The following is a 27,753-nucleotide window of genomic DNA, read 5'->3' on the forward strand; positions in this document are numbered from 1 at the left end:
CTACTTCATAATTCACCGAGTCCATTGCTCTGATAATGCTGATAGTTTCCTTCGAAAAACAGTTATCAAAGACTTTTTCCACTGCCTTTGATTATTCTGATTTCTTAAGCATGGATTTTAGCTGATTAGAATTGTAACATTTTCCTGTGTTGCAGGAATGAATAACAATTGTAATTAAAAGAGAGAACATGACCTCATTTCTACACTTATCTCTGGAAAGCCCATGCTATATCAGAGCACAACTATCCTATCTATTTGATAAACAAAAGAAATAGGGACAGCTTTCTTACATAAATGAGCGTTCTTGCAGATAAAACTGCACTTAATGCTGACAATGTTGTGACCTTTTGATAACCACATTTTATAATCCTTTTCCACTGAGAAATAAATTGTGGTTTGTTTAAAACAGCAATTAATTTTCACTAGGAGCATGAGGAAAAATTAACGACTCCCTTGTGCTGAGTTAATGCCAAGTCTCACAACAAGAAGGCATCTTCTGCCAAATTCAGTCAAAATGCATTATTTTCTGTATAGGATGCAAACCTCCCTTTCTCTGATGCAACTCTTCACAGGTGCTATGGTTGTTCACAAGAATCTCCAGAAAAATCAGAGACAGTAACTCATGCTTGAGATGTTTGGTGTTTTTTACCACCCTTTACACACGCGTGTCTTGAGCATTTTGGCTAGCAAAATCTCTGAAGGCTCCTAGGAGAACACTGGAGCCTCCTACGCTTCAAACAGTCTTTTCCAGTAACCTGAAGTTCTTTGAGATGTACAGTCTATATGTAAGTCCAGTTGGTGCACGTTCATACTTTCTGTCAGTTGAGACAAGGCCAATAGTTTTTACCCACAGTTGTGCTCACACTTTGTGTTCCTTCATATGCAGAGCAACACAGAGCAGCACATTGCAACATCACTTTACCTCAAGAACAAGATGCTGAATGACACTAAAGCAGAAAGAAAGTAGACATGCATGTGGTCATGCATCTTGAAGTCATCCGACTACCAGGAAGTAACCTCTTTTTCTGTCTTCAAGTGGAAGGTTGTGCGTACAGCCCACCCGTGGATGGTCATATACTGCCAGACTACTAATTTCCAAGAAGATAATAGCAAGTCACTAGAGGTACTGCAGAAGTCTTCAGCCTTGGATAACAGGGTATACAGGCATTTACAATAGGATTGGACATATGGATTATTGTTCTCAGATATAACTGAAGGTATGAAGGCCTCAGTCCAGCTTTCTCATTTTCTGAAGAATTCAGTGCAAGGATGCATACCAAGCATATATACTGCATGTATATGACAATGTATAGAACAATTGTTTGCAAATTACCTTTATTCTTAAACAAGTGAATACTGTGCAAAGACTTCCAGACAAAAACTTCAGAGTTGCAAAAAGCACAGCTGAAAATGAGCACAGTGTAATTCTGCCAAATTCTGTAATATCCGCAGAAGTTTGCGCAAGTGTATAATGATCAAACAAGCAAACAGCTTCTTGAGCTGCTAAATTTTTAAGAAAACTTCTGAAGTAGAAGAAATCCTTATTGAATAAACAAGCACATTTCTTACAAGTGATTTGCCAATCACACTGGCTTTTCAAGCCTGATACATTTTTGGGTATCCTCTGACATGACAAATGTCCACCCTGACTCTTTCAGAAACTGGACAGAATTTGAACCACTCTGTTCAAATGAGAACATTCAGATAAATAAGCTAATCCAAAAATCAGAGGATGTCATGTAGAGAAACGCTGGATGTCTTCTCAAAGCGACTTTCTCTGTATGGAAGGCTCTGCCCTATAGTCCATGCACACATCTGGCTGAACTAAGTCAGAAGGAAAGCCATTTTCATGACGATGGGAATGTGGCTGTGAGGCTGAGGACCTCCGCCGATATGAAAAGAATGTGAGATTTAAACCTGTAATTAATTGAACTCTAAATCTGCACTGAATACTTCAAGGAACCTTAAAAAATAATTACATCACAAGGTGAGGAAAAACAAGAGAGGTGAATGTATAGCAGATAAAGCAGTTGCATAAAGGATTCTTACTGACAGCAGAACAAGCATGGTCTGTTCAAACTTAGTTTCTAAGATGCAAAAAGTGGTCCTGTAATATCCTTTACTTCAGAAAATATTGAAGATGTATCATCATGCAAGAACAGAGTAGTTTTTCCCACTTAAGAGATGAATAGATTTTGTGCAGAACTTTAAATATTTATGAAAATCTTCAGTGAACAAACTGTCTCTACAGAAATTAACCACTCTGTCACTGGGTGGAGAAGCTATAGATTTGGTTACAGACTCTTGCAAATGAGACAAAGACCCTGGGGTGGGGGAACAGCTTTACCCTTTTTCTTTGTATGATCCAATTCTTCTTTTTTTGCCTTAAGAGCTTCTGAAATTATTTTTTCTTGAAATATGCCCTTGAACAGAATCAAGGAAGAGATGAAGATAAAGCATGGACCTATCCTGACAAGCCACTGCATAGTCATGGAGAGCAGCAGCAGTTACTGTGACTTCTTGGGCTTTATGAAATGCACCAAAGCTGTCTGAAGAAAAGTTCTGGAAAACATTTGGTCCTCAACTACAACAGATTTAAATTAATTTATAGATTTCATTTGCTCTTCACTACAAGATGGTTTAACTCAACATTTCATATACTCACACTCTGCTAACAGCATTTACTAATTCAAAATGTCTCTCTGCAGACTCGATGGTTTGTAAGGCTTCTTGCTGAAGGAACCAAAATTATTGAAGAAGTTATGCATCCCACTCTCACCATCTCCCTCTCTGCCATGTAGAGGAAAGAAAGAACCTTTTCTTGTTTAAGATGGACCAGGTAAGACCTTCTAAATTAAACTTCAGTAATCAAAGATTACCATCACACATTTTGAAAAAAAGAAAGTCTAATGCAAGGACAGCAAAGCACTGGCACAGGGTGCTTGAAGAGATGTTTGGAATCTCATCTGCTGAAGCCTACTCAGAGCAGGTTAGATGAGCACCTGTCAGGAATGACACTATATGGCCTGTTCTGCCTTTGGGAAGCAGGATGGACCCGTAATCCCTTCCACCAAATTTTTCTTTCATTCTTGACACAGTATCTCTGCATCTGTTGCAACTTATGAGGATCTTGAAGCCAGGTGAGAACAAAGTTCTGTGACGCAAGTTTGTAGTGCCTTGCATGATCAGCCCACATTTCTTGAAGCTAATGGAAGTGATGCTGGTATCCACCAGGAACTCTAAGATCTTGCTAAATTCTTCCATGACCAGATTCTCCAAACCGGTCAGTACCAAAGAGTATCAGTGCGCTAAGGAGATCTTATAATGCATCTTTATTCCTTGTTGGTAAGAACTTCAAAAGATGCTGTCACTCATTAAATGTGGACAATCCAGTATCATCACTGCTGATGGAGTCTGGTCTGATATTACAGGTTTGTCTTGAGAAGACAGCATTTGGCTGGCTCAGGGGGAACTGCTCTTCTGCCTTGATCACTTGAAGAGGATTCCTGATCCATTGCTGTGGGTGTGAGGGTGGGAACCGTCCCCTAGAGTGCTGTGTGTGGGATAACCTACCAGCAGAACACTATTAGGTAGAAGAGCAGTAAGAAGCTGTGTCTTTCATGGCATCAGCAGCTACAGAAAGCATGCTAGAGACTGGGAAGTTTTTATGTGCTAATACTACAATGTAAGGTTAGACCTTAACTGAGGCTTTTTTTCTCCTAGGGTGAGATAAGGAAGCAACTTAGTGCAGCAGACGTACCCTATCAGGTGGTACAGCCAACGATGGAGAAAAGGGAGTAGCTTTGAAATAATTAATTAGAAAAAAAATCTGTTTGCCAATTACTGGACTATTAAATTGTTCTACTTCAGAGATAATAGAATGTTTCTGTTTCCTATAACACAGCACTTCTTCCTACGTTTACATCTTTTACCTCTTATTTTTGTTTTTACAAGCTCGGTATGTAGACTGCCTTCCGGGACAGTGAAAGCTGTGAGCTCCAGCAGATCCCCCTGGAGCTCATCTTATACTACATATTTTCTCCTGCCAGTGCACATGTGGGATTGTGGTAGCTGGCTACAGGTTCCCAAAACCAGCTGGAGAAGAAGTTTTAACTTAGCAGGCCCCCATGTGAACAGTATATGCTGGCAGCAGCTTTTGTCAGAATTTGAGCAACAAGGTTTGGAAAGGCTTAATTGTTTTTGGTAACAGTGTCAACAGCTCTTCCAATCCTACTGTTGGAAACACATGTGCTGATTTCTTGTATGTGGAAATATGACAGGGACTATTTCTAAGAATCCATTAAATATGTGGCTGTTTAGGTGGAGCCTGTTGAATGGTTGACAGTAAAGTATTGAGAAAGAGAAGCAACATATCCTTCTGCCCCATTCTCAAAAGAGTCATGCCTATAGCTGAAATACTCAAGATCTTATTGAAAAAAATTAATCAGTGGCTTAAGTCCACAAACTTACCTTCACACTGATCTCCAGCAGATGATAATGTGTAGCCTTGGCTACAAATACATCTGAAAGATCCTTCTGTGTTCCTGCAGCGTCCATTTGTACAGAGTGATCGGTGCTGGCATTCATCTATATCTGTAGCAGAAGAGACAATGAAAACATAACATATCTTAAAATACCAATTTCTAATCAAAGGGTGCAATAACCAATTCTGAACAAAACAGCAAAGCAGAGCGCCAATATGCAGTACTGCTTCTCTTGATCGTATTTATTAACAAATGCAGACAGTCAATATAATGCATAAAAATATATGAAATTGCTGTGTTATAGGATGTTTTCCTTGAGATGACTGCATTCAGCATTCTCTCCTGTAGTGTCAATATAATCCCCAATGCACAAACGGGTACACACAGACACACAAATACACACATATGCTGCTTGAGAGCTGCTTTTGTTTCTTTTCTATCTGGCAAAGGTAACAAGCCAGCCACTCCAGTGAGTCAGCAAAACCCACAAAATACTTTCCAGCATGATCACCACCTTTTAACAGGGTGTGGTTTTCAGATGCACACTAAGAGGCTGTTCCCCTATTAAGTTGTACCTTAAGGCTCCTTTAAATACTTGCCTTGTAACAGTATTAATTCTCTAGGTATGGGGAAATGTCTCTTTGCTTCCATAACCACTGCTAATCCCTCAGCACTTCAGTTCTCATAAACTCGGGTCAACCTGGGTTAACAGATGGACTTTCCTACGAAAAACTCAAAATATTGGAGGGGAGTGGAACTTTGAATCCAGAACACAGCACATGTCTTGTTTGAGCTAGGAAACCTGCTTTCCCTCCCTTATAAAATACTCATTAAGGAACAGTAATTAAATTGATATGGTAGGTTCTTAGTCACTTCTAGGATTTAGGCACAGCTGAATGTCTTTCTGAAAATATACTCCAATTCAAACAGAAGAAAGTTACTCAATGCAGTTTTTCAGGTCTGTGTTATGGCTGCGTAGTCTGACCTCTTGAGTAATGGTCCCTTGCAACCACAGAAGTTTTGAATTTAAGGATCACTGAAATCTGTGGGGCCACATGAAGCATCTGGGCACGTGTACAGATCCTTACTTTAGAAGAGTGCACTTTAAGAAGAACAGTCTGCATATGCCAGCTCAGCTTGGCAAGGGCCCTTTTCCATGAAAGGTTTAGAGGAAGCAGTCAAACTTTGTCTACATACTTTCCCCGAGACCAGTCTGCTGTGCGTCCTGGGCAACACATTTAACTCACTCAAGACACTTAACTTACACTGATGTTTTGTTTTGAACTTCCTGACAAATTTACATAAACGATCATTTAGTTTTACTGTATTATTTTTAGCACTCAGAAGTCTGAAAGTCACTTAGGGAAGGGGGAGGAAGGGAAAAGAAGAAAAAACATCTGACAAGAAACGTTCAGGTTTCTGTGTGCTTCCACAGTTTGGAGACATTCTCCCAGATTTCCACCTTTGGGGAAAGGTTTCAAGAAGTCCCCTCTAACAAAGGAGAGGGATATTCACACCTCCTGTACAGACTAACTCTGCCATAACTTCAGACCTAGTTTTGTTCCACTGGAACAGTCCTGATGGGAATTTTAGATGTGGAAGAAATGTAGAACCTGACACTTCGGAGGTACAGGTACTGTTCTTAGCAATACGACACCAAACCCTCTCTACTAAATACACTACTTGAAATGCAGTGCCACCAACGCAGGCGTCACCTCAGTGTTAACTGACACTGCTGGGTTCCAAGAGGGTGCAGCCTGGGTTTTTTGATTCCACTCACTCACACAAAAGAAAAAAAAGATAGAAAGAAAAGCAATTAAGGCAGCAAAAGCCACGGTACCCAAACCTCCAAAATAACAGAAATGCCAAAGATTTTTGAGAAATTCAAATTTAGCAATATAAATACTACTACACATTCTTAATTGGCTTTATAACAAATGTCAACATCTACAATGTGACCATGAAAGCCGTAAAACATAAATACATATTCTTACATTTTTGGTTATTTAGCCTCAGTGTTGTACCTTTGTTGTTTCTCCATTGAATGGAATACTTTTGGATAAAAAATATTATCTAAAAGGTAAGTGCAACCTTATGAGTTTTAATCACATTCTCTCCTACCTTCACACTGATCCTCTGATGCAGAGAGTTTGAAACCCTGGCCACAAATACATCTGAAAGACCCCTCTGTATTTTCACAGTGTCCATTTGTACACAGATTGCCATACTGACATTCATCTATATCTGTGAATACAAAGAAAGCATAAGTATATAATTGACTTGGGTACAACCATCTTTCAGTTGAGCTTGGGAACTTACTCATATTCTGCCATAAGCATGGTTATAATCAGTTTTCCTGTATATTTTGACCTTGACAATTCTGCAGCAAGTCTGACTTAAAAAAGGGATTTGAACTTGAGCTGGCTTGTGCTCAAACACTCAACCACACTCAGAACCCATGTGACTAAAACAATGCTTTCATCCCAGTACTGCAAGGACTCAAGTTTAGGCTAACAAACCTTTTTCTTCCTTTTCTTTTCTTTTTTTTTTTTTTTTTTAAATAGGGATTGCACTATGAACTATGAACCACATCATCCTTACCTGAATAAGATTATTTCGCCCATAATTTTCCAACAGTAGCTTACATCAGTGCAGCTTTAGTGTAAGAGAAGAGGTCAGCAAGTGCTGGCACGTTCATTCTTGCATTACACAGATCTAGTCTTAGGATATGTTCCTGTGATAAACAGCACTAGCAGCTGCCAATACCTTGTAACCATTATCACTAATCCTTCTGCTATTGCAAGAAACAGTCCAGAAAAGCAGACACAGCTCATTCTGGCAAGGCTGTGTTAGAAGCTGTTCTCTCCAAAACCATTTTTAAAACATGTGCTCTGGTCGGAATCCCCCAACCTGCTGCCTCTGCTTGTTTACCTGGAGCTTACCTACAGGTGCAAGGGAACAGGCAGATCCTCTTGGAAGCTAGGACAGACCTCAACCACATTTTCTGCTGTCGAGTTTTTGCAATTTTTTAGAGCTAGGTCTATTAATGTACAGGATTTAAAGGGGTTCTCCAGTGCATACCTGAAGACTCTGTATGAAACACATGTACATGCAAGACCTTAAATAAATGGCATTTTTCAAGGGGACTTAAAGGAGGCCGGTTCTAAAGGACTTAGCTGACACCTGAGGAATTTCAAGAGGATTTCTGCAGGTCCCTTTGTAAGGCTACTCTATATAGGCAACAAGGAAATCCACTGAATAATGCCTTTATAACAAAAGTTTTAGAAGCAAAATCTCTCTTTCTGGTCACAAACCATCCTTTATTTACAGGAGGACTTGAAAGAAACTTTTTTCTACTAGCTATCCCATAGACACCTACTTTCATCATTCTCTGAAAGAAGAGTATTAATTAGATGGGCCACTCTCTTTAGCCAACATGAAAGTTGCTACGTTACTACTTAAGAACCATTTTCAAGAATTCCTTCTGAATGCAATTTGCATAAATCAACAAAGGAAAAAGCAAACATATAAATAAATAACATCTGTTATAAACCCAGCCAGAATTAATTCAGTATTCTAAAGTAATCAATATTGTCTTTTTCCTAGGAGTGGTTTTCACTTAAAAAAATAAGAGGTTAATTTTAAAATTTTATTTATTTATGCAGTTAACAGCAAGCAGGTGTCCCTGTTTGTATGGAAAAAGTTGTATTTTTTTGCTTCACTGATGCAGAAAAAGTATTGCACCTTATTTGCTTTTATGTGCCAGAAACCACATTGCTCCCAATTATCCTGTCTTTTGCCACCCCAAAGCACACAAAAATCTGTCAACATAAGAGAGTAAAACTACTGATTATTTGAGGCACTTGAGCTATTTAGGCAGCTGTAGCACAGGGAAAGCTGGAAAAAGATTAGAGGTCTTTAAATCATCATAGCTCTTATTAGCTATTGCGAATATCTGCAGTAACTATTTTCCTCATATATATTTATCATTCATGGCTCTTTACAAGCTCCTGTGCAATCTGACTTTGACCAAGCAAATATCTCCCCAGACACAAACAAAATTACCATTATTGTCCATGTTTCAAATGGGCTACCATTCTTTTTTCCTCACTTGAGCCTCTAACTCTGTAGATAAGATGGCCTGTTGCAGCCTGGCCAAGACAATGAAGTGGCATCCTCCCAAGAGACGACAGCACAGATCCATAGGTGCTCTGCTACAGCAGTTTAGTAGGCAATAATACTTACACCCTTCTGCAAGGCTAATTTCTCAGATCCCTACTGTTACAAAATGTGCTCGCTCAGCAAAACACAACCTATGCTCTAATTCAAGAATTTGTTAAAACACAGAGAACTTAGTTCAGCAGTCAGGCACGCAAATTCCCAACTGCACAACAAACCTGCTTCTTATAGATTCATTTTCATCTGCCTATCTCCAAACTACTTGAAAACAAAGCCTGCAATACTATTTCTGATTTTTGGATGGGACTTGTAAAAATGTGAAGAGAGAAAGACAAAAAACCCCATGATTGCTAGTAAACTTTTTAAAAAAATATTTCAAATAGTCCCTGTATGACACAAATGCACTGAGGGACCTGGGACACTAGCAATTTCAAGACAATGAGGTGGCAGAGTGTGCAGGTGCTATTTTTAATTTCTCCCAATATGCATCTCACATTGGATATTCCCACCTATATTGCAGTTAAATCTATTCTACGTAAGTGTGAAGTGAACCAATTGGCTTGCCTTTATTAAACAGAAGTAGCTACGTTCCTGGCTTTAAATCCTGGAAGATTACAATATCAATAGCATCAAAGAACTGTATAATTGTTACACTAGACTTTCTAGGGTACCAAGCGCAGGCAGAGGAGTGAGCTGGGGTAAAAATTGTTACTGAAAATGGCACTGGGGAAAACTAGCAGAGCTGCAGCTGACCTAAACTAACAGCAGAAACAAATTAATTTATGGAACAATGGACTTAAAATACCCTTCACAGATAACTTGGGAAATATTTTCCTTTCCAGTGTATTTAAATTGTACCATATTGCAAAGTACAGATTTAAGCTCTGTCTGCATTACATTTTCTAAAATGTGTATGGCTCATTTCCAACATGACGTAAGTCTAGGATAAACAGAAAATGAAGACTGATCAAATCACTAATGATGTGAGTGAGATGTCTAGGCTTAGAACATTTCATAAAACAAAGCGAAAAGGGAAACTACATGCAATAATACAAGGAAAAAAAGCATCAGCAACTTGGAACCAAGACTTATCCCTTGCACGAGTTAGTTCTGTTTGTAAGCCTGAGCACAGCAGTGATTTCTTTTCTCTCATTGTACTCCTACTAACCTGGTTAGCAAGAATGAAACAAGTGAAAGTTATAGCATGGAATTTCCAACCAGGTTATTTTCCTAAATAGGTATAGAAATCAAGCTTGATATCACGAAAAAATGTAAAATTAAATCAACTTTACATTTTCCAAAAAAGGAATTAAAGAAGAGCAAACCTTTCTTAACAGAGTGCATGTGCCACATTCTTTGCAAGGATAGCAGGAATACAGGAAGGTGGGAAGGAGTAGAACAAAGATGATCAGGGACTAACATGTGCTAAGTGAACCACATCAGTTTGTTGTAAACATTTCATAGCTTGGTATAACTCTGTTAGTATCCATGAAATTACCTGAGAAATACATTCAATAAGTAAAATGACAAGACCAAATAATGCAGCTATGATGTGCTGATAAATTGTACCAGGCAGATGTTCAAACAGAAATAATTTGCTACAACATGTCTTCTTTATAAAATAGTGTGGTTGAAAAAGGTGTCATCGGTACAGCAAAACTGGTGGTGAGGCTCTACCATACATTTTTCAGGTGCCTCGCTGCAACCTGGCTCTGGTCTTGCTCCACAGATCAAAAGCCCATTTGCAGCTTGGAGCACAGTAGATGCCCATCTTCCAGAGCTATTTCAACCAAAACACCACACTCAGACTGCTTCATGACCTGAACCCAACCACAGCAATTGGGAGCTATTACGAAATAAGTTGTGGAAGTACACTGCCAATCTGACCTACAACAATAATGCACACACCCCCTATGCAGGTTATTGTACACCTGTTTAGGTAACATGATTACTCAAACCATCACAAATTATGGGGCATGTGTTACACACAGAGTGGACAGGAGGATTCACAACAGACAGCAGATCCTTCAGAGCTGAGGTCAAATTTAAGTTTCTGGTAGTGCCCCAGGAAGTGGCACTCAAAACTGCAAAAGATTATTTCTTTTTGTACAGTGGATTCGTTTGCTCTTTCTTACCTATATCTCAAATAGCCAAAACTGATTTGGAAAAAAAATGAAATGGGTACCCAGGGCACAGTGCTGTCATCAGGTTGTAACGTTACTGGAATAGGAAATACAGCATCTCAGGACAAGAACTATAACAGGAGATACAAAGAGTACTGAACATACCATGGCACTGTCCATTCCAGCCTCTGAATCCCAATCTGCAAGGAATACACTGGTAAGAGCCAGGAGCATTAACGCATTGGGCATCTGGACAAGTAGTTGGAGTCAGGCATTCATCAATGTCTTCAAAAGAGAAGATAAAAGGAAATACCAGTCAAAGCCATAACAACACACTGAACAATACACTAATCTGGTTATTCTGACTGTGCTCATATTACACTAATACATTTAGAGACTTGCAAACTTTATCTGTCAGAGAGCCAGGAATGTACAAGTTTGCAAAGATTTGTACCAGTGAAAGGGCATCTCTGAGAAATAAATTAGATGGTAGCACATGCAACTGAATCTGAATTTTCTGTTATACTGTGAATCTTTGGTAGCCTCTCCATAACAGATGAGATTTCTGTCTTAGATAGGTAAGAATAACTTTGCTTACATCACCCCTTTACCATATTGAAGTGTTCTGAGGCTCTTCCTATGGTCAGTCTCAAGAGACCTCGGAAGTGTATCACAACAACAATAAAATTGTAACTGGCTTCTCAAAGCAAAGAGGAATTTGGTATTCTGCAGTGTGCTAGAGTTATGAAGCATGTAAGTATTACATGGACTATAAATTTAACTGTGTGAATGGTAACCAAAGATGTTTACAAGGAGTAGGGAGTTAATTATGTCTGAAAGAAGGCACAAGAAACACGTATCACTGTGGCTAGCAGTGTTTAGGGTGATAGAGGGACTTGTTGCATCAGGAAAGGTCCTAGTTTACCCATGACAAAAGAAGAAATAGGTCTTGAAAAACTCATGGATCTCATATCCAGGGTCTGACCATCTACCAAGAACTTCTTATCCTGCACCAAAGAAACGCACAATACATGCAATATATGCAATCTAAAAGACTGCATACAAAAATGACATTCAAGACAAGTTGCTGCCAAGTGACCAATGATCAGAAGATGCTGGAATTAAAACTGTGTGGGCCGCCTCATTCCAGTCTGCTTCCATACTTGAGTATCATTTTATAATATGGTCTTTAATTACACAATAATTATAGTCTTTCCTACCGAATACTTGCTTCATGCAGCGCACAGACCTAGTGAAATCAAAGTCAGCCCTAAACCCAGCTTCCTAAGCTCCTGTCCCTTCCCAGCCCCAAGCCTAGCGGTTGTCTTCTGCAATTAAGGACTGCTACTCCAGCACAGATAGTAAGGAGGCAATTTACTCCTAGTTTTAGGAACAAGCTTACGGAAGGCAAGTAGCCTCCAACACTTGTTATTTAATTGGACAATGCTCCAACCTTCAGAGAATTGAACATCCCAGGCTCTAAACAACTCACTGGATGTGTGCAAATTGCAATTTTGCATAGGATCATGACTGCCCCACTGAGAATATTTTCTCATAAAAACAGCAACAGGCCTCTTCAGCCACTATGATGCAGACCTGCAAACGTTTCTCAGTGAAACTGCTATGAGATTTTTTTTTTTTTTTCATTTAATTAACAAAAAAACCCACTTCTGCTGAAACCTGTTCTCAGAACTGCCTGGACTGTACCTCCCCTCAAAGCACACAACATAAATGATGTATTTGGTCCAGAAATTTTCAGTCAAAATAAAGTTTAAATGCTGCGAAGCTTAAAGAAATCACAAGAAGATTTTACAGGAATACTTAATCGTATGCAATGATGTTCAGCTATGCCTGTAACACTGTTCTAGATAAACAACAGACTACAAAAACAACATATGTGCACTCCTTATGTTTTCCAGGCCCATGACAGAGCTTGCATTGAAGAAGTGAGGAAACATAAGTGAACTGTGGTCTACCTTGACTTCAGCAAGGCGTTCGACACGGTCTCCCACAGCATCCTCATAAGGAAGCTTCGGAAGAGTGGGTTAGATGAATGGACAGCAAGGTGGATAGAAAACTGGTTGCAAGACAGAGCTCAGAGGGTTGTGGTTAGGGGTGCAGAGTCTAGTTGGAGGTCAGTGACGAGGGTTGTTCCCCAGGGGTCAGTACTGGGTCCAGTTCTGTTCAATATATTCATCAACGACTTGGATGAGGGGATAGAGTGCACCCTCAGCAAGTTTGCTGATGATACAAAGCTGGGAGGGGTGGCTGACACACCAGAAGGCTGTGCTGCCATACAGAGAAACCTGGACAGGCTGGAGAGTTGGGCGGAGAGGAATCTTATGAAATTCAATAAGGGCAAGTGTAGGGTGCTGCACCTTGGGAGGAATAACCCCATGCTGCAGTACAGGTTGGGGGCTGACCTGCTGGAGAGCAGCTCTGTAGAAAGAGACCTGGGAGTCCTGGTGGACAACAGGATGACCATGAGCCAGCAATGTGCCCTTGTGGCCAAGAAGGCCAATGGCTTCCGGGGGTGCATCAAGAAGAGTGTGGCCAGCAGGTCGAGGGAGGTCATCCTCCCCCTCTACTCTGCCCTGGTGAGGCCGCACCTGGAGTACTGTGTCCGGTTCTGGGCTCCCCAGCTCAAGAAGGACAGGGAACTGCTGGAGAGGGTGCAGCATAGGGCTACCAAGATGATTAGGGGACTGGAACACCTCTCTTATGAAGAAAGACTGAAGGAATTGGGTCTCTTTAGCCTGGAAAAAAGACGGTTGAGGGGGAACCTGATCCATGCTTATAAATACTTAAAGGATGGGTGCCAGGAGGATGGGGCCAGGCTCTTTTTGGTGGTGCCCAGTGACAGGACAAGAGGTAACAGGCACAAACTTGAGTATAGGAAGTTCCACCTAAACATGAGGAGGAATTTCTTTACCTTGAGGGTGGCAGAGCACTGGAACAGGCTGCCCAGGGAGGTGGTGGAGTCTCCATCTCTGGAGACATTCAAAACCCGCCTGGACGCGTTCCTGTGCAACCTGCTCTAAGGTGGCCCTGCTCTGGCAGGGGGGTTGGACTAGATGATCTCCAGAGGTCCCTTCCAACCCTATGATTCTATGATTCTATTGTGTGTAGCTTGGAGGATTCTTGCCTTTGTTTTTGAAGTGTGGAGGAGGTGGAAAGGAGTTATTTGTGGAATGTGGAATCTGTCAGTAGGGTGACTGTAACATGTAGATGTAATGACATGGTGAAATGATTCCCGATTGTGTCATTTCCTTGGTTTGATGGATTTAGTGTAGGAGGGTTTTTCCCTTAAGCAACCTTAACTTTCAACAGAGAATTTGGTTTCAGAAATTACATATCATTAAGTTAAATGACAGAGGACTACCACCACACTACTTAAAATACAAGCTAATAAGAAATTTGATGCACTGTGATATTCTGATTTCTATCCTATTTTAATCACAGATTCCCGACCGACAGAGAAGATTTAGAAAAAATAGTTGTAAGAGTGGAGTGTGTGAAATATTTATTTTAAAAATACTAGAATAGTGTCTGAATAGAAAGAGGAATCTTTTAGCAATGCTCAGAGCAACAAATATATCCACAGCAGCTTTAAGTTGCTTATTTGCTAGGCAACCTAACATGTTTTTTTATTTTGTCCTAAGTAACTCAGACTAAAGCATGAACAAAACTATGTTTAAAATGAAATGGTTGTTTCTGGTTTTTTAGTTCACAATTCAAGCTGAAAACAAAAAAAGAAAAGAGAACAGCAAAAAAGGCAAAAATATCACACTGAAAAATAATGTGAAGTTTTGAAATTCAGGTGTCCTAGAATCTCCTGCAACATGAAATACCTGCTAGATACGTATTTCCAAATTTAAAACAAGTCGACTTATCATTTGCTACCTGTTTTAATATAGGAAAAAATACAGTTTGGTTTGTAGTTGTTTTTTTGTTTGTTTGGTTGGTTTTTTGTTTTTTTTTTTGTTTTTTTAAACAGAGGTACCAAGTATGCAGGGAAGGACTAACAATGAAGTTAAGAGATTCCATGGGAAGAGCTGCAAAAATAGCTGTCCTGTGATGGTTCTGTCCATAGTGGGGTAACACCTTTGCAGTGTCTTAACTGTAAATCATAGGAATTGAATTGTGGTTCCAGACATCAAATAACTGAAAAGATTGGATAGTACTCAAAAAGGTTTCTTGTTTTAGCTTGCACCCTCTGAGAGTTCTCCCTTTGCAGCTCAAGCCACAGTGCTAAGCCTCCCTTGAACAGCAGGCAACATTAATCATTCCAAACAGTGGTAACATTTGGCATTGTTTGTGTGATATGAATAAATGGTAACTTCACTTCATCATCCAGGACATACTGTAGATAAAACAGACAACGTCCTTTTGAACCTTCTGCCATTTTCAGTTGACGTACAGGGGGAAGTTCGTTAAATAAAGAAAGTAGCTGTGAGAGACATCCAGTTACAAGATTAAGCTAGAGAAATTACCCATGGAAATATGCACTGAATGGGATGAGGAAAGGGAACTCTGAACACAAATAGATACAAAACCACTGTGTCAAGACATTCAATCTCAAATCAAACAGGAAATGGAGATTGAATTAAAAGAAATATACCAGGTAGAAAAATATTAAGTTAAACATGAAAAAAATGTGTTATTTTAATATTTCTATCTAATTGCCACATTTCTTCAAGAATAAAGAAACAGATGTAAAGTTTTCTGTTGAGATCAGAAACAGCAGTCAATGCAAACAAATGGCTCTTCCTACTGCAGTCGTTTGCTACTACATTACTACTGGTGAAGAGTCCAAACCTACCTTCACATTCACCTCTCCTGTTCATTTGGTATCCACTATCACAATATTCACATCTGTATGATCCAACAGTATTTATACAAAAGCCTTCCCCACAAGTATGAGGTCTCGAACATTCATCAAAATCTGCAGATGAAAGAGAAGAGAAACTTTGCTTCACCATGTAATTACTGAGTTCTTGCATCTCCCTTAAACTCTGCTTTAATGAAACATAACTAAGTTTGGATTTTCAAGCTGTTTGCAAGCCACAGCCCTACAGCTGTTTTTACTGTTTTTACAGTTCCATCTTTACTGCTTGTAATCACACAAAGGAAGAGATCTAGAAACAACCAGGCTGTAGAAAGAAGGACAGTGATCAGTGCTGCCTGTGGCGGCAAACACAATCTGTGTCACTCTGTGTGTGTATTGTGCCCAAGGCAGCACTAACCAGAGGAAGATCATAGCCACTTCAGTCTGTTTCTGTTGCTCTCCATGCAGTTCATGGCTGTTTGCAGCGATATTTAAATATATGGTTCATTACAGCTTCTAGTGATTGAAAGAGTTTTTAGTATTTGCATTTCCCACCACAGAAGGTGTTTTTACTAAATGGTAATTTTCCTAAACAAGATGATACTGAATAACTTACTGATTTTTAACAAATGATCATTTTGAAAAGTAGTAGGAGCCACTCAAATATTTTCCTCACCACAATACCTAGTAAGAGACAGTTAAAAATCACTTCCAGGCATCAGTCCAGTATTAATGACATTGAGGAAAAAAGCTGAAAAGGGGACTTTAGGGGTTTTTAGATAAGCTTCTTGATTCATCTATATATTTTTATTTTCTATAAAGATGACAGGTAGTTACCAACACAGTCGGTTCCATCTTCACTGGCCATGAATCCAGCTTGGCAAATACATAAGAAACTTCCTTCTGTATTTTCACAGCGTCCACGGGAACAGAGATGGGGTGCCTGATTACACTCATTAATATCTATAAAAGAAATAAAAGCATAAGACTATAGAATAACATATTCAGTTATGATTATTTTTGTGCATTCTATGCCATGGTTTTGAAAAGACTGATCTTGTAATTATTTTAACTATTTGAAAAAGTATATGTTTTCCTCTCCCACAGAGCTGCAAAAAAGATATATTAAATAGTTTTGGTTGGAAAAAAATGCTCTTATGGGCTTAAGACTATAAGAATATTGCAGTGGCCCAAAGAATGTGACAAGATTACTATTCAAATCACTACACTGAGTGCAAGCTGAGCACAAATTGCAAGCATGGAACAATAACACAATTCAGATGAAACAGAAGGATTTTAAGTTGCCATTTGACTGTATGTGTGTAAATTAATACTCTAGTTGCACCTGATAACATGTGTGAAGTTACTGAACTTTTGGTAGCATGAAAAGTTGTCAGTACGTGATCTGGCAACATGATATAATAAAATCTTTCTGATCCAAGTTAGAGAAGCCAGCATATTCTGAATGAAGGAAAGATACCAATACAGCTATTTCCAAATCTGAAATGGCTCATGTAGAGCCAGGCTGGGCTCTGCCTCGTGTTCATCAGAGCCCTCTGTTCCAGAACTTAATAGCTTTGAAGGGCATGAAGATCTCACTTTGCAGATCTCCTAATGTGCTTCTGGGATGTTTATGATATATTTTCTCTTTTCAGCAGAAGCTTGAAAGGAAAGACCTAACAAAATAACTGGATTTAGTTCAGTCACAAAGCTGGTAGCTGGGCAAATCATTCTGAGAAACCAGCACTAATTCATTCATTCTTTCTCCAAACAGAAGTGTATTTCCTCTTAGCAGTCTGATGAGTTTAGATACCTGATATAAAGCTGAGAAGAGATGGTCTGTCTAATCACTTTTTCTCTTATCTCACAATCTGAAGGGCTTTTATTCAATTTAATTAAATTCACATTCTGTTCAGAGCAGCTGAAAGGCTATATCAGAGACTAGCTGGCAAATTTTATTTGACATAGAAAAACTAGTTTCTGTGTAGTTTGGAAGCATTCAGAAGAGGAAGCAACTCCTGAGTGCACTATAGCATATTTCCCCTGACCAGACTCTACATTTCAAGCATTTCATAACGTGATTACTTCAGATTTTTGAAAGCATCCATTCTTACCAGAGCACTTTGTCTGCTGATCGTTCAGTTTGTACCCCTCGTAGCAGATGCAAGTATATCCCACAGGCAAATTAACACAGTGTCCTGCTCCACAGATATCAGGATTAACTGTACATTCGTTGATTTCTAAGCAAACAAAAAAAAGGTTTAATGTTAAACTCCCCCACACACAGTTCAGTAAGCGTACAATGTTCTGTAATCCAAGTAGGAAGACCAGGCCTGAAAACAACTGTAAACCAAGTTTGTAAGTCTTGAGTTTCTGTAATGGATACCTTATCTGGAAGAATCTAGAAACCATCTAGGCTTTTCCTAGTGACATGGTCTCATGTCCCATCCAAGATCTATAAACGGGTACATAAAAAATAAAGTAAAATGAAGATAATATAAAATAAAAATTTATGACTTAACCTTCGCAATGAAGGTTAAGAAAATAACTGTAATGGGTTTCTGATTATTTTTACAGAATACTCATCTGTTAATGGCTTGGATATTTTTTGTAAGAAGGAGATTCTGATATGGGCAGCATTGGATGCTAAACCCTTACAGTAGTTTTAGAAATTCTCAAAGTATATGTGTTACTGCAAAAAATACTAATAACTGTGTTTAGTTGCAGTTTAAACTAAGGTTATACAGCAGCATGAAATAGTAATTCTTGAAAAACAAGTTATCTGTAAGGAAGGATCATTTATCCAGACTATTTAGAAACAAGTTACATTTAGATTTAACTAAATCTTAAAGTACAGAATTAAGGCACTCAAAAACATCTCAACTCTCAACTGCATTCAGTTTTTTGTCGTACAAATCTTACTTCACTTGTACTTTACTATCTCTCAAATATCTGAAAAACACTTGGAACCGTATCTGAACAACAGATTGATTTATTTGTTTATAGCACACAGCAATTTCTAGTTCCACTCCTTTTCCTGAGGAAAGAAAAAAAAACAGTGGAACGTGGAATACTACCATTTTTTTCTAACTGATGTGAGTTCCCAGCAGGGTAACTTCCTCTCCCTGTAAGGAAGCAGGGAACTGGCTAGCAGAAGGGGCACAGTTGTAGCAGAGCTGACTTCCAAATTCTGTTTTGACAATCACCATTAGTAGAACTTTCATATGGGATTGACAAACTGTAATTACATGTAATTGAAAGAGGCAGCTGAATGCTTATAGAAGGACAGGATACTTTCTTTACTCTTACAGTAGATTCAAGAGGATTTAACTGCAGACAGAATCAGACTTCAAACAACTGGGTGATTTTAGAACCTGTGCACATTGCGTGCAACTCAAAAATCCACTATTGGGTGAAGGAAAGCCATCTTTGAAGAGTTAAGCTTTTATTAAATCATGTGCAATTTCTCCCCATGAATGCAAATCAGGAAACCTCTTGGTAGGCCTAGATATCTTTACCACATACAACACTGCATCTTAAAGTATTTACTTGGATATTGCAGTTACTTCAAAGCCTGTGTTAATTCCGAGACTAGACAGCGTGACATTATAATGCTCTCATGTATACATACATAGTACGTTCACCTTTCTGTTTTCAAATTTACAGCAGGTGAAATTTTCATGCCTTTTGGACACAGACATCACTTAGACAAGTTTCAGCTATGACAGGAGCATTACTTGCATTTCTGTTATTTTCACTTCTTGACACATGGATGTAGAAAAGGCAACTTTAATACATCAGAAAAGGAAGAAGCACAAATGTCAAAGAACATTTCAGAATAGATCTCCCAGTAACTCCTCACCTGCTTTTTGTAGAACATGCTGATCAACATCCCATGAAGTATACATCCCTCAAAGAACATGATCAGATATACTTCATGAACACATGTACAGATTGTCTAAAGACCTGACTTGTAACCAAGTAGTCTTCAGTTCTGGACTTCATTTGCAGATCATGTAATCTGAGGTAGAATCATTAATTTTTTCCTTCTATCATTTATTTGTGGGCACAAAAATGGCAGTGACATCCTGGGAGGGTCTAGTCCAAGCTCTGTTAGCAGTACTCTCAATGCTGTGCTGTTCCGTACTTTCTGTCTCTCCCCAGAGTATTCCTTTCTGTTCTACAACTACATTCTCTCTGCTATTATAATTCAGAAATAGCACAGAACAAGTTAATGTCAGGAACTCACAGTAATTTCTTAATTTATTTTAGTTCTAAAAAGGAAGTACAATACCTGTAACTTGAGTAGGTGCAATTACTTGACTTGCGCTCGAAGTAGAGATTTCAGGAGCAACTTCAACAGGCAGAGGAGGAGATGTTTTCTCAATCACTACTGTGTGACATGGAATGGAAATCAATCACATCCAAAAAAAACCCTTAAAGCATTCAAAAAAAAAACCCCTTAAAGAATTCACATATGATACTGAATGAGCCAGACACTACGGAGCTTTTCATTAGTTTATTCTGCTTAGATCTAGAGTAGAAAAAAGCCAGTACAATTGGGTTTTCCATCATTCTACCGCTTGTGAAGAAAACTGAGGTGCTAAAGAAAGGAAGCACAACAGTAAAACTTTTGCAGTGGAAGTTATGCATAAATCTACAAGGAGGCATCTAAGTAAAGTTTCCTTTTGGAAGGGGTACAAGGCCTCAACTCTGCTGACATTAAAGTTCCCATGTACGTAATCCAGGATATCCCTTTTGCTTAAAATATGTCTTTGCCTCCTAACAAGTTACCCAGCCAATGCCAAGCTCTCAATTCCTTCCACTTGACCTTCCATTCCGCTCATGGAAAAATTTCTTGTGAAGCTGCAATCAATTTTTCATTAATGTCCGTTACAATTGCTACCTTCCTTATCCTTTGCAGAATTGTAAGCACTCTCTCATACTAAAAGACAAGTCAAAACAAGTTACCTGGAAACTGTGGATGCAGGTTAATTGTTGAAATTCCAGGAGAAAGCTGAGGCTGCCCAGGCTCTAGATCAGGCTGCTTTTCTTGATCAAATGAAACTAATTCCTAAAAGAGTAATTAAAAATTTACATTCTGAAAACTTTCTCTTAATTCAGCTATCATAACAACCCACAAATTCCTGGCTTGAGAAACTGCTAACATTCTCACATGAGTGGCTTTTGATAGCAGATCATTAATTACCACCAATTCAAGCCTGAAAGAACATAGAATACTATGTTTACACAATGGCATACAATTTAACACCGATTTTATTTGAAGCAGCCATTTCGTGAAGTGTCTATCTTTGGCTTCATCCCTCCATTCTCCCATCCTCTGGTCTTTAATTGCTTATGAATAGTATTTAATTGCAGTTCAGCATCACACAGAAGTATACAACCACATACGTCTCTGACCACTGTGAAAGGTTCTCTCTTAGCTATTGCACTGCTCATCTTATTTTTATAAAAGTGTTAGATGCTTGTAAGTCTTTAGGAAAAGGAAATTAAGTACAGTTGCAGTTATTCCTAAAGAACCCCATTATCTTCAGCATAGAGAACCTGGGATCTCCAGAATGGGGGACTCTGAACACAGAGATGCACCTGCTCTTCTCCACTGAACACACAGCAACCCTAAAAACTCCAGGAAACTCACTCAGGCATTAATACAAGTTTCTTAAGCAGGTGTCACAAATGTTTCTCAAAGCTTCATACTGTTTCTCTCCAACTCATTTTCTCTAGCTGCCAGTACCTGTGGATCTCTTTAAAATGCAGCCTCCAGAATGCCATAGAACAATATAGCACTAGACCCTCCACCAATACCCTAAAGAGAGGTTAAAGTAACCTCTTCCCTGTACCTCACTACCTGTTGTCGTATATCATAATATAAGCTCTTTTTGCCTCAGGGTTTGCACTAAGTCCACAGTGAGCTGTTTGTTCCTCATAAATCCTAAATCCTTTTCAGAGATATGGTATCCCATCTTGTACACATGGTCTGCATTCTAATTCCTACATAAATCACATCATGTTTTACCTGATCAGGGGCTGCAGTTGCCACTAAAACCAGAAAGAAAAAAGAAAATTAATCAGTCTTCACATTACATTTACTTACACACTCTATTTAATACTCGTAGCACATTTGAAAGTGGTTGCTACAATTGCAGAAAAATTTCAGGCTCTATCCTCATCCCAAAATGGTACAAACTTGAAGTAATGTTCCTGAAGCAAGCATGAAAACTAACCTCAAAACAGAATAAGATTCTACACACTGACCAATGCTTATAATGATTTACTCAGCATTCAGCTGCCTTATAGGTTTTTCAATTGTTTCCCTAGAAACAATCTGAGAAAGTCACAGGTTATTAACTCACGGATTAAACTTTTTAAAGTTCTTCCAAGGAATATCAACATCTATAATTACTTTAAAGGTAAACTAATATAATAATGATATATAACTAATCATTAAAAAATTTGCAAGAATTTATTGTAAAAAGACAACCAAGTTTTGAAATTTGCCTTCTCTTTAAGCAAGTTAAAGTGGTTGTGGTTTTTTTCCCTCTCAACAAAAGCAACTTTTCTGGGAGACGTAAAATTCCATAGCTATTTTTATTTTCCATTGCAGTTCGCCTTTTTTGAATTTGTCTCTTACTGATGAAAATCTATATGTGTAAAAAACTGTATGAATATTTTTCTTTTCACAATCAACATTTTCCACAGGACAGATTTAAAAAAATAAAAATTAATTAAAAAAAAAAAAAAATCACTCTTCTTGCTCTAGTTTCTTCAGCATTAGCAGGGAGGCCAATTATCAGAACTGAGAAAACTAATAAAATCTCAAAAACTCCAAATGGAAACATATCCAAAAATGGAATATAAAATTCAAACGTGTATGTGTCATTACTGACTGAGAGAACACACACTATTTGATTTTTTTTTATTTGAAAAAAATAATACTCCTTTGTTCTCCAGTTTCTATGCATTTTAAGATTTAGCTAAATGTGGCAATCTTCCTAATTACTGAAGTAATATTTTAGTGTATGATACACCACTTTTTCCACTTTGTAACACTCAAAAGCCCAGAGGTTTATGTGAGATTTTCTAATCCAGGACAGTCTGTAAGTATATTTGAATGGCTAATTTTTCTCTCCTGATTCAGTTTAGCTCCATTTTCTTTTTGAAAGTAAAACTAGAGCAGTGATTTTAACTGGAAAGTAATCCATGTCACACAGCATTTTGCACAGTCAGCTGACTGAAATTCTTTCTAATAATGGCCTGACATACAGATACATAACTGCTACTCGGAAATAACATATTAAGTACTCAATGTCATGAGAAGGTTCTTCAGCAATGTATTTCTTCTTGTCTACAGTAAAGTTCATCCCAAGTTTGCTGGCAATGTATTTATAATGCTGCTGCTTTCTGCATTTCTTTGCTTCGGCATTAGTTTTAGACTCAGGCTGCTACAAGTTTTTAAAGGAGCTCGCAGAAAACGAAGTCTGAGAAAAATATCTTAGAGGAGTCAACTAATAGTTAAAGAGCCCCACAGAGAGGGGCTGATCCAACATGGTCACACAGAGGGAGTGCACAGCTGCAGGGGTGAGAGCAGGTGCTAATCTACAGGAGTGTACAGGAATCTACAGGAAGATGATGAAAACCCCTTAGCTTCTGCCACCCCAAATGCTAGTAAATCAAAGCCTGATTTCAGTCCATTGTTATACGTTAGAGATTATAAATATCTTTATGAAAGTCTTAAAACAAATATTTACTATTTCTTGTCATAAAAATTAGTGAGATTAAAGCAGTCTCTCTCTCTCTCTCCACCGTGTTCTCAGTATCTGGTAGGAGCTATACATAAAATTTCAGAAGTAAATCATGTAACACAATACACTCCACAACATGGAACGCTCTGCCATGGGAAGTGACACCTCTCTGTCCTGCAGTGTACGCAGCTACTCCGCAAAGAAACATACCATTGAAAATACATGCATAGAAAGATAGAAAGACTAAATTTTCCCACTCTCACCTTCTTGCACAGCCATCTCAGTCTCACTTTTCTGTGAGAAGGTCAGTGCCTCCACTGGCTCTTCCTTTGCTGGGAGAGGTGGAGGAGAAGTACCTTTAGCAACAGGTTGAGTAATCGGGGTCTTGCCAATGACAGGTGGCTGTACTCTAACTGCAGGGTGATGATATAGCTTGTTTCTGTGAGGGCCAGAAACCGTATAACCCATTCCACCAGGGCAGATTTCCTTAAAAGCAGCTAGATTTGGGATGGGAAAATATTCCTTTTAGGAGTCTAAAAGTGCAATATGTTGACATAGTGGAAAATATAATGACTACCACTAATAAATTTAATCTCATATTGTATATACATTTTTACAAAAAAATATTTATAGACAAGCTATGCGTTGCATGCTAATATGACTGAGTATTCTCTCAAAATCATGTTCTGGCTGTTATTCCCGAGAGGTTTCCACTCCAGTTTACCATCTTTCTTCATTTATGTTTAATCTATCATTATATTACATAAGATAATATTATATGAGATAATATTTTGTACTAATCCTCTTCAAACAGTATATCCTTTCCAAATATGAATTTAAATATGCAAATTGTCATCATAATCTACATTGCATAAGGAATGAAGATCACTATTTCTATAATCCTTTTTTTGCTGACACCAAAGAAAAAAAGCTCACCACCCTGTATTAGAGGAGCAGAAGAATATCAATCAGTAACACCACTCATTCACAGGATCCCATTTGACTACATTGAAGGTCTCATACCAGCCCTGATCCAAATTCTACGGAATTGAATAAGTCTTTCTGCTAACATCAGTGGGCTGGATAAAAACAGAATGGGGATCATAAAAAGCCAAATCACCACTGGAAGCAAGGGGTAATGTCTCATTTATAAAGCTGTTACAGAAAAAGGTAATGAAAGTCGGGGAGCAGCACCTGCTCTCATCTCTGCAGCTGCTCTACATAAGCATCAGGTTTTGCAGTCCTAGTGGAAGACTGGAATGAAAAAGAAATACAGGTCAGCCTTCCTCCCCATCAAAGATAATAGCTATGCTCCTGTCAGGGAGAGGGAGACCTTCAGGAGTCTTGAGGGGGCGGTGCTTCATTGTCTTCATTGCTCTAGGTAAAGCTATGTTGGGATGAAACACCAAAGATTTAGTCTCCCATGTGCCTGAAGTAATTTCTTACAGCTTCTTAAGACACGTGCAGAGTGGGGCATTGGTAAGTTCACAAGTTCTGCTTTAACACATCAGGCTTTTAAAATGAATTAGCATCTAAAATAAAACCACAAAATGACTAACTATAGGTACTCCACAGATTAATTCATTAAATTATACATTAAATTGCAGCATGCATTCATTGTATACTGTATTCTGATGGTGTCTTAGTAATAGAAAAAATGAAGCGTCAAACTGATTAAATTAAGTGGATTCAGAATGATGAAATACTTCTTGTTGGGAAATGCTAATATCAAAACTTACCACAGAGACACCTGACTGAGGGTGGGAATTCTACTCAAAGGAAGAAGACAAAGAAAATTTGATGCCCATCCTTTCAGATGTATACTCAGGATGTAGGAAAACTTGTTTCATGTCATATTCTCTCAAATGCAGAACAGAAATGTGAGCCTTATTCTACCACAGCTCTGCTAAGTGCTCTCAGCACCTAGGTATACAAAGCTGGCCTCTCTCAGTCTCTCTTTTGGAGCTGGTCTACTTTGTACAAACATTTTAAAAGAGAGTGAGATCAATGACTCTTAAATTAACATGGGATGCCGCAGTAAATACATTACCCCAATCTGAAGTACCCCACTTTCACACATTTTTCATAGAAAACTCTGAAAGATTATGTATTTAACACGTTATAGAAAGGAACATGAAAGTTGTCATGAAATGGGAAAAGTGTTTCCCACACAGCTCATCAGAATTTTCCACTATCAGATTTTCTCTCTGAAGTCTTTTCATTAAGAAAAATCACTAAAATAAATAACCTGTTCCACGTAATATTCAACAATGTACTTTTTATGACTAGAGACCAGTCAACTTTGCAACAAGATATACTCTCTGCTCCAGAATACACACAAATGGGCATAAAACCTCATGCAATATTCTCATAGACGTAAAGCACCTGCACTTAAATTCAAGTCATCTGATGAGAATATATATTTCCTCCATTAAAAAGCCATAGAAATATTATTTATCTAAAAGTGAACTGGTCTTTTAAAATCCTAACCAGTGATCTAGCAACCCAATGGTCTTAAAAATCAATTGAAATGTTCAAAAATGTTGGTCACTTCCATTTTTGTAAGCCCAACTTAAAAAGTAAGGAATCTGCTGCTCTCATCACGTCTGACGTTAGCTGTGGATTTCCTAAAGCAGCTAGCTACTTTTGAAAATTTGAATCTTTAAAGAATACTCCAAAGAAATACATGACCTGTATCATAACATCTACATCTGCAGCAGCAACTTCAGTAAGAACAGTGGATTGCCATTACAAATACCTGTGCTAAAATACTGAACAAGCTGTACATCGTGTATATTACAATAAGTAACGCTTTAAAAAAAGATGAATTTGACCATACATTTGGAGAAAAAAAAAAAAATCATATTCAATTGATTTTGACTAAAGACTCCAACTTTGGTTGGTTAAGTTTTAAGCAAAATCGGGGAATAGAAGGTACTCAAAAACAGCGATCAGTATCTATAATATGTGATATCTTAATCTATGAGCAGCCTAAATGAGGGTGGTGACCAACCAAGCTGGTATGTTCCAGGTCCTTATATATTTACAAACCAGCAGGACTCCAAGCGAACGCTGATAATACAAGTGAGGTTTATGCATCAAGTAAGGAATTGTTTAAGTGAAAGGTAGCATGAAATGTTTAACTACCAGTTTGTTGTTAAGAAGACACCACCATACTCAGCACATTCCTCAAAATGGATGGTAAAGATATGAAGGAAGGTTAGAAAGCAGAGATACTCCCATACATATCCCACTAACTGTAATGTAAACTACAACATGTTGTTCTGTAACCTAATTCTCAAAAGCCGCCATCTTTTCACCAGTACCTTTAACAACTGAAGAGAATTAATTAGATTTGGGGTTCATTTGTATGTATCTATAGTCAGACTATAATGTACAATAAATTTATCTTCATGTGATGGAGAATCAGAGTTAAGGACATATTCTGAGGTGCAAATATTATTGATCTGGAATTCTATCACAACGTATCAAAGATAATTTCTTTGCTTTAGTCACAAATCCCTATGAACAAAACTACCATATATGTGATTATTCTACTGTCATGTAGAGAACTGTCATAATTTACTGATGGACACTTGTTTAAAATCAATTCTTGGATATTTTTTTAAAGCATGCATAACAAACCTAGGGCGGGGGCAAGAGCTTGTATTTTTAACGGGCAGTTCTTACCTGTTCCTGGAAGTGGACACTTCTCACAGTGCGGGCCCCAAGCTTTGCCAACACTGCAACAGCAAAGCTGCTTGCTGAGCTGAACAGAGAGAGGATGCATGCATTGCTTTCCTGCACTAACAAACCGGTAGCAGGGTCCTTTCTCTTCAGCAACTACAGGATTATCAGCTGCAATGAAAGTGGAAGAGAGGATAGTACTGTTCACATGAAAAGCAAAACACAGAAACACCACTAGGTTTCCAACACCAGTTAAATGGATTGATATTACCATCCGCACCAGTTTTATTTCAAAGACCTATCTCAAGCCATAATCACAACATGAAAGAAAATTCTGATTTCCCATCAAACTCCTGAATTCCAACTCATCCTAGACCAAGGACAAAAAGCATTTTGAGGGAAAAAAAAAAAAAATTCCAAACCAGCAGTTGCCATGCTGCTACAATAAAGAGTCAGAATCAGCTCTCACTTGTACACAAGTCCAACTGCTGAAGACTAGGGTCAATCATTAGCAATATACAGTTGCGTCAAGCTACATAGCCACTGGAACATTCAGCTATAAGTAGGCTCTATAAATAAGACTGCAAAAGGATTAGTTATCACACATGACTTTTTTTAATAAAAGAGATAGCTATATATTCACATGTTATTTCACTTAGTTTTAATGAGGAAGAGCCATAGGCCATAAG

The 27,753-nt window shown here is 38.4% G+C and overlaps 1 protein-coding gene across 1 annotated transcript in view; it reads right to left on the bottom strand.

Annotated features, from left to right (window-relative positions):
• Positions 1 to 27,753, bottom strand: part of LTBP1 (latent transforming growth factor beta binding protein 1) — a gene marked incomplete at its 5' end in the record, with an annotated part of 207,046 nt that overhangs the window by 47,643 nt on the left and 131,650 nt on the right. The window contains 11 exons of the mRNA XM_082480509.1: positions 4,471 to 4,593; positions 6,606 to 6,728; positions 10,952 to 11,071; positions 15,609 to 15,731; positions 16,452 to 16,577; positions 17,729 to 17,854; positions 19,909 to 20,007; positions 20,586 to 20,688; positions 21,652 to 21,674; positions 23,641 to 23,874; positions 27,068 to 27,235. Of these exons, the coding sequence (XP_082336635.1) occupies positions 4,471 to 4,593; positions 6,606 to 6,728; positions 10,952 to 11,071; positions 15,609 to 15,731; positions 16,452 to 16,577; positions 17,729 to 17,854; positions 19,909 to 20,007; positions 20,586 to 20,688; positions 21,652 to 21,674; positions 23,641 to 23,874; positions 27,068 to 27,235 (1,368 nt within the window). The remainder of the gene's footprint in view (positions 1 to 4,470; positions 4,594 to 6,605; positions 6,729 to 10,951; positions 11,072 to 15,608; positions 15,732 to 16,451; positions 16,578 to 17,728; positions 17,855 to 19,908; positions 20,008 to 20,585; positions 20,689 to 21,651; positions 21,675 to 23,640; positions 23,875 to 27,067; positions 27,236 to 27,753) is intronic.

The sequence above is a fragment of the Vanellus vanellus genome, assembly GCF_965231255.1.
Source record: "Vanellus vanellus genome assembly, chromosome: 3".
Taxonomy (NCBI): Eukaryota; Metazoa; Chordata; class Aves; order Charadriiformes; family Charadriidae; genus Vanellus; species Vanellus vanellus.